The sequence below is a fragment of the Aquarana catesbeiana genome, linkage group LG05, assembly GCF_042186555.1.
Source record: "Aquarana catesbeiana isolate 2022-GZ linkage group LG05, ASM4218655v1, whole genome shotgun sequence".
In the NCBI taxonomy this organism is placed as follows: domain Eukaryota; kingdom Metazoa; phylum Chordata; class Amphibia; order Anura; family Ranidae; genus Aquarana; species Aquarana catesbeiana.
In genome coordinates, this window is record NC_133328.1 from 23903097 (window position 1) to 23915402 (window position 12306).

At 37.0% G+C, this 12306-nt stretch overlaps 1 protein-coding gene across 1 annotated transcript in view; it reads left to right on the forward strand.

The window, feature by feature from the left end:
* DGKB (diacylglycerol kinase beta) overlaps positions 1 to 12306 on the forward strand; it is an 804956-nt gene that overhangs the window by 361109 nt on the left and 431541 nt on the right. Inside the window, exon 15 of the mRNA XM_073629524.1 lies at positions 10340 to 10456. Within this exon, the coding sequence (XP_073485625.1) occupies positions 10340 to 10456 (117 nt within the window). The remainder of the gene's footprint in view (positions 1 to 10339; positions 10457 to 12306) is intronic.

Genomic DNA, 12306 nt, shown 5'->3' on the forward strand with positions numbered 1-12306 from the left:
GAGCGATAACACCAAATTTAACACACCTGCTCCCCATTTATACCTAAGAACTTGTAACACTAATGAGTCACATGACACCGGGGGAGGGAAAATGGCTAATTGGGCCCAATTTGGACATTCTTAGGGGTGTACTCACTTTTGTCGCCAGTGGTTTAGACATTGATGGCTGTGTGTTGAGTTATTTTGAGAGGACAGCAAATTTACACTGTTATACAAGCTGTACATTCACTACTTTACATTGTAGCAAAGTGTCATTTCTTCAGAAAAAAAGATTAAACGCCACTCCCATCATCCCACCTCCGGAGCCTTCTTGTTGGCCATTGATGGAAATGTTTATCATAATGTTGGGATTTGGGATTGGCACAATTTCCAGGCAGGTTGATTTTCGGTGTCCCTTGCAATAGGAATTTCAATTTTTGATGACATATTCCCTAAGGCTTATCTACTAAATGGATGCAGACTCTGCAGCCTTTCTCATTAGAACACTGAGATTTGCCCAAGTGATTAAAATGCAGTATAGGCCCTCCCATTCAAGAATCAGTCTGGAAAGCACACGATGAAACAAACAGCTATTTCTTCAGAACAGAAAAGGTAAGAATCTGCAACAAGTTTTGTATAAATCCATGGAATGCACATTGATCACCTAGAGGGGACAAGGAATTCCAGGTATGAATATTTTTACATAGTTACATTGGTCCAGCTTGGTCCAGTGTAGCTATGTATATACCATTAATAACAAAAAGTGAAAGTCCATATAAAGTGACTGATGTGCTCCAATCCAACAAAAATGCAAAGTGCTCCAGAGTTTTCAAGGTAAACCACAACGTCCTTGATGATGCCCTGTGGGAGGGTGAAATGCGTAGACGTAATTTCAGGTTCCTATTGACGTCACTTCCGGTATCCTGGAACGCACACCATGAACGGCATTTTTGTACTCACAGCTCCATGTTTTTTATGCCTGGTTTTATCTTGCTTCTTGTAAGTATTCATTTTTATGCGCAATAAATTCTTTACCAAAACGCTACTTCACTATCAGTCCCTTCCTTTCATTTTGGGTACTTTTCATCCTGGCTGAGTATCCTTAACAAGGAAGGTCTACTTGATGATCTGATGTTCAAGTTGCCATTCCTGAAGTGACCCCTAGACTGAAAAGCTGGGGGTCCATTCCATCTGGTGAGTGGGGACACAGGAGGGGGTGTTGTGGTACACCTTGAAAACTCTGAAACACTTTGCACTTTTGTTGGAGTGGAGCACATCAGTCACTTTATATGGACTTTCACTTTTTGTTATTAATGAATTGTTTTCACTTTCACTAATGTTGTTTTTGCTAGTGCTGTAATTTATATTTTCATTATATTTGGTCAAGTGATTAGCACATTGTGTACATCAGCTGCACCTGATATCTTATTTTTCACTTTATTTTGTGTTTTGACATATTTGTCACACTATCATACATTTGTTACACCATCAGTGTGAGTTTATTTATTTAGAATATATTTGTTTACTTTATGTATATACCATACCTGTGGGATCCCTCTAGAACAGTGGTCTCCAAACTGCGGCCTTGTGGCCGAATGCGGCCCTTTGCTTGCTTTTATCTGGCCCTTGAGGCACTATTTCATTCACTGATACTAACAAAGGGTCACGGTTTCTCCCAATGACATCAACAATGGGGCACATTGACACCAATGATGGGGGACCATTCCTCCCAATGACACCAATATTGGGCACAATTCCTCACAATAACACCAACAATGGGGCACATTGATACCAATGATGTGGGACCATTCCTCCCAATGACACCAATGATGGTGCACAATTTCTCCTAATGACACAAACGATGGGGGACTATTCCTCCCAATGACATCAACAATGGGGCCCAATGACACGAATGATGGGGCACAATTCCTACCAAAGACACCACTGAGGGGGCACAATTCCTGCCAAAGACACCAATGATGGGGCATAATTCCTCCCAGTGACACAAACAATGGGGTACAATTCCTCTCACTGACACCAAGGATGTGAGTAATGTTTACTCTGATGCTGGGACTTTTTCTACTCCTAATGGCCTCAGTCCACCCCCTAAAGTCTAAAGGACAGTAAACTGGCCTTTTGTACAGAAAGTTTGAAGACCCCTGCTCTAGAAGCTGGAAATCACTGTTGTGGTATCTGCACAACTCCAGTGATCTCCTCTAGCATCCGGGGCCCATGCCAAGTGGCTGCTGCATTCAGAAACACAGGAGGTCAGCCGCTAGGCACAAGCATCATTCAGAGATCGCCAAGCATTCCCTGTTTGGTTGAGGTGGAGAGATAGAGCAGTGATGGGGCATATATGTTCATATGTATTAAACTGAGGATTCTGCTAAAATTATCATTTTTTTTAAGTTTATTCCGTTACGCAAAACATAAGCACTTCTTACTTCTCAGCAGTGGGAATATAAAATGGACAAAAATATAATCTGTGTAAATAAAAAAAAAAAGAAATTAAAAAAAGAAATAGCAATTGTGAAAGAATATAAGGCAAACACAATGTGAATTGTTAGATGTATAAATGTGTTTTCTCTTTTTTACATTCTCAAGCCTCGTACACACGATCGGACTTTCCGACAACAAAACCGTGGAATTTTGTCCGAAGGGTGTTGGCTCCAACTTGTCTTGCATACACACGGTCACACAAATGTTGGCCAACAAATACGAACGTAGTGACGTACTAGACGTACTATGTGGTTTTTCAGCTCTTTAGCGCCACCCTTTGGGCTCCTTCTGCTAATTTTGTGTTAGTAGAAGTTTGGTGAGTGTTAATTCGCGCTTTTCTTTTTGTGTTTTTCATTTATCGCTTTTCATTTCGTGCTGTTCGTTTCTGAATGGCTGTTCATCAACCAGACATGTTGCGGAATCAGAGGAGATAACGTGTTATTTATTATTGGCCTTGGAGTTATTGCTTTGACATTATTTTTTGGTTGAATAATAATGATTTGATTTGGTATATTTTCTATATTTTTGGATGCATAGAATGCACTTTATGGTTATTTTCTATTGGCAGATAGCATGTCTAATTTTTTATTTTTTTTAATGCACAATAAAAATATTGTGTAGAATAATACTTGGCGATGTGTTTTACTTCAAATGACAGTTTGGGAGTCGGCAGTTACATTTAAAAAATACAATGTAAAATTGACAAGGGACACCAACATAGTTGTATCTTTGATCTTAAAAACTACAGGATAATGGTGTTGTGGTAACTTGCCCAAATAAAAAAAAAAAAAAAAACATAATTCTTGATATGACTAGAAAAAAAAAAGCCTTTGAAAATTTGTTTGTAATAACTCCATCAGTATCACCAGCAAAGCAGCTTCATTATTATCCCATTAAAGAAGAAGAGAATTGTGCGCTACATTTGGAGATTTCATAATTTGCCGCGTTACGAATGTTAATTCTCCATTACGAACGCTAGTTTACAAGAACGACCGCTTCTGCTTCTGAGCATGCGTGTTTGTACTTTGGACTTTTGTCCGACGGACTTATGTACACACGATCGGAAAGTCCGACAGCACACATTTGTTGGCGGAAAATTTGAGAACATGCTAGCCAACATTTGTTGGCGGAAAGTCCAACAACAAATGTCCGATGGAGCATACACACGGTCGGACTTACCGCCAACAAGCTCACATCCAACATTTCCCAACGGAAAATCCGTTCGTGTGTACGGGGCATCACTGTTCCAACAAACAAGATATGCTGAAGCAACTGAGTTTCCACTGCTGTCTACTTGGCAATGACAACTTCATTTTAGAAAGCAATTTCTACAGCGTGACCACTTTAAAAAGACCAAAGATTCCTTTGAAGGAAAAAAAAAAAACATCTGAGCACACAAGACACACCAACCCTTGTGGAATACGTTCTGCTTAAATATACACAAAACTGATTTTTATAGCACATTGAACAGCTGTTTTTTGATGTACAAACACATTTTCACTAATGAGTCCCCTAGACGCACAGACCTCAAACACATTCATAAGTAGAACCCTTTAGGGTCTGTTTAATCGCAAGAGCAATTAATATACATAAATATATAGGTAAAAGTAGTTCAGATACAAAGAAAATGGCACAAGGTAAGCTTAAATGCTATCCAATGATAGGAAAGAGATATTCCCTTTAAGTTCACTTATTATACAGGATATAATTATATGAATAGAAAGAGCACATTTGTTACAAATTGGAACTTTTTGATAACTAAATATCTTGTGGTGTCATTGCATTTTACAAGATATGTAAGGTGAATCCGCGCAATGGGTATAGTGCTATTAGAATATGGAGCTGCTGCCACTACAAATACAATTCCACCTTGGTGGAATGTATTTCAAATGTGTAAGGAAAGCAGGAGTAGACATGGCGCCGCTCTTCTTGAAAACAATTGTTTTATATACGATGGAAGATTTTTTTACAGTGGTGAATTTCACTGTAATGCTATACCCAGTTCCTTTGTTAGTGTGTAAAATGTCAAAATTGACAAAATATATAAAAAATAATATCCGAAAACAAATATATAGACCATATACAGCAATCCGAATATGTGCTGAATAATAATAGGTGTATTTGAAACCAAATGTGTGGGTGTTTAAGTGCCTGGCAATGGTTTGCCACAAAGTTCTTCGTGAATGTAGGATCCTATTCTGAGCAAGATATTAATACAACACATGCTATTCAATGCTACTTACTACACCTAAAAACCGTACTCTTATATGCATAACATATATAAATCCACAAAGTGCTAATAGTGCTTATAAGAGTGATAGTGTTTGCATCAGGGGTATAAATCATTTGATGCACAATACCGTGTTGCTTATTAAAACCACAATCTTATAGTGCATATTATGTATAGATTAATAAAGTGCAATTAGTGCTTGTTAAGTGATAATATCAAGTGACTAGTGCTAAAATGTAAAGTGACTTGTGTGCTTAACAACCAGTATTATTGGAAAAGAAAGTCTCTTTATGTTTGTTAAAAAGTCTTTTTGGATGGTTCCAAGAGATATTGAAAAATTGTAAGGGAAATTTCTTGTCCAGGTGCTGGTTCGGTGGTTGTGCCTCAACAGCGTGCTCTAATTATGTTTGCACTCACCGGATCCCCTTCCCCCTGCAGGGGTACGATCGGTCACAGTGTGTACCCCTGTGCAGCAATTCTGGGTGTTCCCGGTCTGTGCTTTGCAATGTTGTTTGTCAATATACATAAAAGAGAGGAGGAATACCCATAGTGTAAAACCGTATATACAAAACTTTATTAAGACGGATACAGTATCGTACTCACATTTACACAGTAGGCTTTGAGTATAAAAAAGAGAGAGAGAGTTCCGTCCTGAACGGCCTGTGTTCGTCTAGCCTGAGGTGACGCAAGATGTATGTAAGTCCCGCCCTACGCGTTTCGTCATCAGACGTCTACTGGGGCGTCCATCTTGCTACACCTCATATGTTTATATAGTATACCATGTGTTTGGTGTGGTTGCGCACTGGTGTTAGCGGCGGCCATTTTGGTGTGGGTATTTAGAGACCGGAGTCCGAATCACTCGTAATAGAGGAAATTAATAATTAATGATCGTTTCGTGTCTTATCATTTTTTTTCCCCTTACCCAGAGATTTGGTCGACATCCGGGTTGGTGACCCCACCCGGTGTGGTATTTATGTCTTCAAGAGAAGTTTTGATGCCTGTGCACGCATCAAACACACTGTCACTACAGTACAGACAAAACGGATATGTAGATTACACTTCTAAAATGTGAAATATATGTAAAATTAAAAAATATCACGATGGCTTATGCATAAATAAACTAAGATGAAATAAAAAAATCTCCTATGCATCATACAGTGGTGAAATATGTGATATTTAACATGAAAAAAAGAAAAAATGAGAAAAAAATAATTTTTTCTTATGATGGTAAAATGAAAGTAAAATAGAAAAATTAGAAGAAAATATAAGAAAAAAATATATAAATAAGAAAATAAGAAAAAAATAAGAAAAAAATATTTATATAAATGAAAATAAAAATAAATAAAAATAAACCCTGGTATTATGGGAATTTTTCCAGGGCTATGATAGTGTGTTGTAAGTCTATAATGGTAAATGATAAATCTAAAATGTTGTTAATTGTGTTAGTGTTAAGATATGTGACAAAGGAGTGAAAAATGAAGTGAAAAAGGGGAGATTTTAAATAAATGGTTAATTGAGGGGTATTTTGTGGCATGAATAAAAATTCAAAAGTAGTTCACTGAGGAAAATGATGTTATATAGGGGGTGCCATAAATTAAATTACTATCAAGTATAATGCAAAATGGTGCCAGATCTAAGACCAAATGGTGAAAGGTAGATCTGCTATATGTTATAACTAAAAAGTGTAAGGTAAAAGATATAGAAATTGTTATGTTATTAAAATGTATTTTATATATATATATATATATATATATATATATATATATATATATATATATATGACATTTTGGAGAAAACATTTATGGGGGGATTTTTGGGCATGTTTATTTCTTATTAATTTCCACATTTTTTGAATATTGGTTAGTAATGATCCTATGCCAAACCTATATCTTTATTTCAAATCTCCCCTTTTTCACTTCTTTTTTTTCACTCCTTTGTCACATATCTTAACACTAACACAATTAACAACATTTTAGATTTATCATTTACCATTATAGACTTACAACACACTATCATAGCCCTGGAAAAATTACCAGAATACCAGGGTTTATTTTTATTTATTTTTATTTTTATTTTCATTTATATATATATATATTTTTCTTTTTTTTCTTATTTTCTCATTTATATAATTTTTTCTTATATTTTCTTCTAATTTTTCTATTTTACTTTCATTTTACCATCATAAGAAAAAAGAATTTTTTTCTCATTTTTTTCATTTTTTCTTTTTTTCATGTTAAATATCACATATTTCACCACTGTGTATGATGCATAGGAGACTTTATTTCATCTTTATTTATACATAAGCCATCGTGATATTTTTTAATGTTACATATATTTCACATTTTAGAAGTGTAATCTACATATCCTTTGTGTCTGTACTGTAGTGACAGTGTGTTTGATGCGTGCACAGGCATCAAAACTTCTCTTGAAGACATAAATACCACACCGGGTGGGGTCATCAACCCGGATGTCGTCCAAATCTCTGGGTAAGGGGAAAAAAACTGATAAGACGCGAAACGATCATTAATTTCCTCTATTACGAGTGATTCGGACTCCGGTCTCTAAATACCCACACTAAAATGGCCGCCGTTAACACCAGTGCGCAACCGCACCAAACACACGGTATACTATATAAACATATGAGGTGTAGCAAGATGGACGCCCCAGTAGACTTCTGATGACAAAACGCGTAGGGCAGGACTTACGTACGTCTTGCGTCACCTCAGGCTAGATGAACAAAGGCCATTCAGGATGGAACTCTCTCTCTCTTTTTTATGCTCAAAGCCTACTGTGTAAATGTGAGTACGATACTGTATCAGTCTTAATAAAGTTTTGTATATACGGTTTTACACTATGGGCATTCCTCCTCTCTTTTATGTATATTGACAAACAACATTGCAAAGCACAGACCGGGAACACCCAGAATTGCTGCACAGGGGTACACACTGTGACCGATCGTACCCCTGCAGGGGGAAGGGGATCTGGTGAGTGCAAACATAATTAGAGCACGCTGTTGAGGCACAACCACCAAACCAGCACCTGGACAAGAAATTCCCCTTACAATTTTTCAATACCTCTCGGAACCATCCAAAAAGACTTTTTAACAAACATAAAGAGACTTTCTTTTCCAATAATACTGATTGTTAAGCACACAAGTCACTTTACATTTTAGCACTAGTCACTTGATATTATCACTTAACAAGCACTAATTGCACTTTATTAATTTATACATAATATGCACTATAAGATTGTGGTTTTAATAAGCAACACGGTATTGTGCATCAAATGATTTATACACCTGATGCAAACACTATCACTCTTATAAGCACTATTAGCACTTTGTGGATTTATATATGTTATGCATATAAGAGTACGGTTTTTAGGTGCAGTAAGTAGCATTGAATAGCATGTGTTGTATTAATATCTTGCTCAGAATAGGATCCTACATTCACGAAGAACTTTGTGGCAAACCATTGCCAGGCACTTAAACACCCACACATTTGGTTTCAAATACACCTATTATTATTCAACACATATTCGGATTGCTGTATACTGTATGGTCTATATATTTGTTTTCGGACATTATTTTCTATATATTTTGTCAATTTTGACATTTTACACACTAACAAAGGAACTGGGTATAGCATTACAGTGAAATTCACCACTGCAAAAAAATCTTCCATCGTATATAAAACAATTGTTTTCAAGAAGAGCAGCGCCATGTCTACTCATTGCATTTTACGTCTAAAATGTGACATTTATTGTTGTGATGTGAATATTTTGAATTTATCCATGCAAACAATAATTTGACCCTTAGGAAACCAATCACAAAGGGACTTAAGCAAAATCTGAAGACTTACTTTTAAATTATTATTAAAGTTTTATATTTGCCCATCTATTTAGTTTCAGTTATCTACTTAAGGACCGAGCCTCTTTTTGAGATTCGTTGTTTACAAGTTAAAATCATTTTTTTTTGCTAGAAAATTTAGAACCCCCAAACAGTATATTTTATTTTTCAGACACCCTAGAGAATAATACGGCGGTTGCTGCAATACTTTTTGTCACACTGCATTTGCTCAGCGGTCTTACAAGCGCAATATTTTTAGGAAAAATACACCTTTTTTTTAATTAAAAAATAAGACAATAGTAAAGTTAGCACAATTTTTTTTTATACGGTGAAAGATAATCTTACGCCGAGTAAATTAATACCCAACATGTCATGCTTCAAAATTGCGCCCGCTCGTGGAACGGCGACCAACTTTGGCACTTAAAAATCTTCATTGGCGATGTTTAGTGCTAGGATTATTGCTCTCGCTTGCATTGATACCTCACATGTGTGGTTTGCACACCGTTTTCATATGCAGGCACGACTTACTTATGCGCTCGCTCTGCGCGCGAGCTCAGCTGGACAGGGCGCTTTCAATTTTTTTTTTTTTTAATTTGGCATTTATTTTTTAGTTCCTTTAAAAAAAAAAAAAGGGTTACTTTTATTCCTATTACAAGAAATGTAAACATCCCTCATAATAGAAAAAAAGCATGACAGGACCTCTTTAATGTGAGGTCTGAGGGACAAAAAGACCTCACATCTCACATTTACACTTAAATGCAATAAAAAAAAGGAAAAAAAAAAAGGATGTCTTTAAAAAAAAAAAAAAACGAACCATGAGTGAAAGAAAAGTTTTTGTGTTATCATTCATATTCTCTGAAAAATGGCCAAGAAATCATAAATTCTGCCAGGGTATGTAAACTTATGAGCACAACTGTATATATATATATATATATATATATATATATATATATACAGGGGGTCCCCGGGTTACAAACAAGTTAGGGACTATAGGTTTGTTCTTAAGTCGAATCTGTTTGTAAGTCGGAACAGGTACATTTTTTAAGTGTAGCTCCAGCCAAAAAAACTATTTTTAAGCTTTTTGGATAGCATAGGGAAGGGTTAACACCCCTGTGACATTTGTTTTGCTGTCTGTGCCCCTGTTCAGAAGATTTCACCTCACTTTCTGTCCCAATGACAATTGGATTTTGAAAATTTTGGGTTGTTGTGGAAACAAGCCTTGGTGATAAAGCATCAGTGGAGGTACCTTTTCCCCAAAATAGCTCTTACAGGAGAGAATTTCCCTTCCTACGGGTAGATTTCCTCTCACTTCCTGTTGTCTGCCTCCATTTGTAAGTAGGAGTCGTTTGTAAGTCGGATGTTTGTAACTAGGGGACCCCCTGTATATATATATATATATATATATATATATATATATATATATATATATATATATATATATATGTGTGGCTCTGCGCACATCGGCCACCCTGTAGTAGTAAATGTTCAATGGGGCAGTCAGGAACTGGTTAAAATACTCTCTACATCCGTCAGTCCCTGGGAGCACCTCCTATTAGACTTGGTGCTACAAAGCAACAGGATTATGGGTTGGGGAAAGGAGCAACTCTAGTCAGCAGGATCTGAAATGGAATGTTTAAGGATTAGACTGCATGCCGTGAAAATGCAATATAATACAATGTAAAAAAGAAAAAAAGAAACAAAAAAAACAAACTGTGATTTATTTTCTTCTTGCTGACACTAAACAAACATTCATTGCAAATCTGTGCCTGTTTTGTTATTTAAAGGAGAGACAGTCAACGGTGAAGAGAGAGAAGAACTGTGCACAGCAGGGGAACAAATCAGCTGAACGGACGAAGATGCAGAGAGCCAACTCGGTCACCGTGGATGGACAAGGTCTTCAGGTTTGAAATGGCCTTTTCAGATTTCTTGGGATCTTGCTGCAACAATGCTGCAATACTTTTTTTTTATCTATTAGACCTTGTGCCGTTTAGTTTTGGATTAACCAAATGATCAGACAGAGGGTAACTTCCAGGGTTAGCAATGCAAATAGGGTCAGAAAGGCAAAAAGAGTATGCATTCAGTAAAGGACCATGGTAAAGTGGAACTAAACTGTATCTGAGCACCACAAACTGAAAACACTATTTAATTCGTTTTTTAATTTTTAAAGCAAACTCACCCATCCATTCATGTCCCCATGCTTTATTTTGTTGAGAAATTACTTTGAAAAACACCCTCCAATCATTTCTAGATGCAGCCATCTTGATTGAGGGCTGCATCTAGAACTCCGCTTTAACCACTTCAGCTCCACTTCCTGATCAGGCCATTACTTGTGATATGCACTGCGTTGTTTTACCTGACTATTGCGCGGTCGTGCAAAACTGTACCCAAATAAAACTGATGTCCTTTTATCCCACAAATAGAGCTTTCTTTCGGTGGTATTTGATCACCTCTGCGTTTTTATTTTTTGCGCTATAAACAAAAAAAGAGCGACAATTTTTGAATAAAAAACTATATTTTTTACTTTCTGCTATAAAACATTCCCAATAAAAAAATGTAAAAAGTCAAATTTCTTCATCAGTTTTGGCTAATATGTATTCTGCTACATATTTTTGATTTGAAAAAATACCAATAAGCGTATATTGATTGATTTGCGCAAAAGTCGTAGCGTCTACAAGTATGGGATAGATTTACGGACTTCTTATTTATTTTTTATTGTTTTACTAATAATGATGGCGATCAGCAATTTTTAGCGGGACTGCAACATTGTGACGGACTAATAGGACACTATGGGGTTGATTTAGTAAAGACAAATAGATTGTTCACTTTGCAAAGTGCAGTTGTTCCAGAGCTTAGTAAGTAAGGGAGAGCTCTGCTGACTCCCATCATCCAGTCATGTGCAGGCAAACATTATTATTATTTTTTTCCTTACATGTGATTGGATATTCCTTGCAAAGTGAACCTTTACCTCATTTACTAAGCACTGAAACAACTCCACTTGCTGAATGCAACTGCACTTTGCAAGGTGCACAGTCTGTTTGCCTTTAGTAAATCAACACCTAAGTGACACTTTTTGGTGACCAGTGACACCAATACTGTGATCAGTGCTAAAAAAATGCACTGATCACTGTATAAATGACACTGGCAGGGAAGAGATTAACATCAGGGGTGATCAAGGGGTTAAATGTGTCCCTGGGAGGTGCTTACTAACTGTGTGGTGAGGCGGATAACCTGGACGAAAATAGAGATCCGTGTTTCAGCTTAGCTGAAACACAAGATCTCTCTTTTGCTCTCTGACAGATCAGCAGTTTGCCTTGTTTACATAAGCACAACATTGCTCTGTCTCTCCGCTGAATGATTGGCAGGTCGTGGCAGCCATCGCGCCCGCTGGACCTGCTGATTGGCCCCCGCTGTGTCCAATCACAGCAGGAGCGGAGCTCCGCTGGCGCGCGCGCCCCTTACATCGCGTGCACAAAATCATGTACAAGTACATAATTTTACGCAGCCGGGCCTCCCGCAGTATAATACCTCCCAACATTTTGAGATGGGAATGAGGGACACCTACTAGCAAACGTATGTCACGCAAAGGTTACGCCCCCGTCACACCCCCTTAAAGGAGAATTAACCAATAAAAAAGGTTCATTAAATCCACAAGGGCTTTTTTTTACCACTACTATTCCTTTATATTGGATTTTAAAATTTACAAATGCAGCAATTTAGAAATCAGATGAAAGGTTTAGCACTGGGAAACACT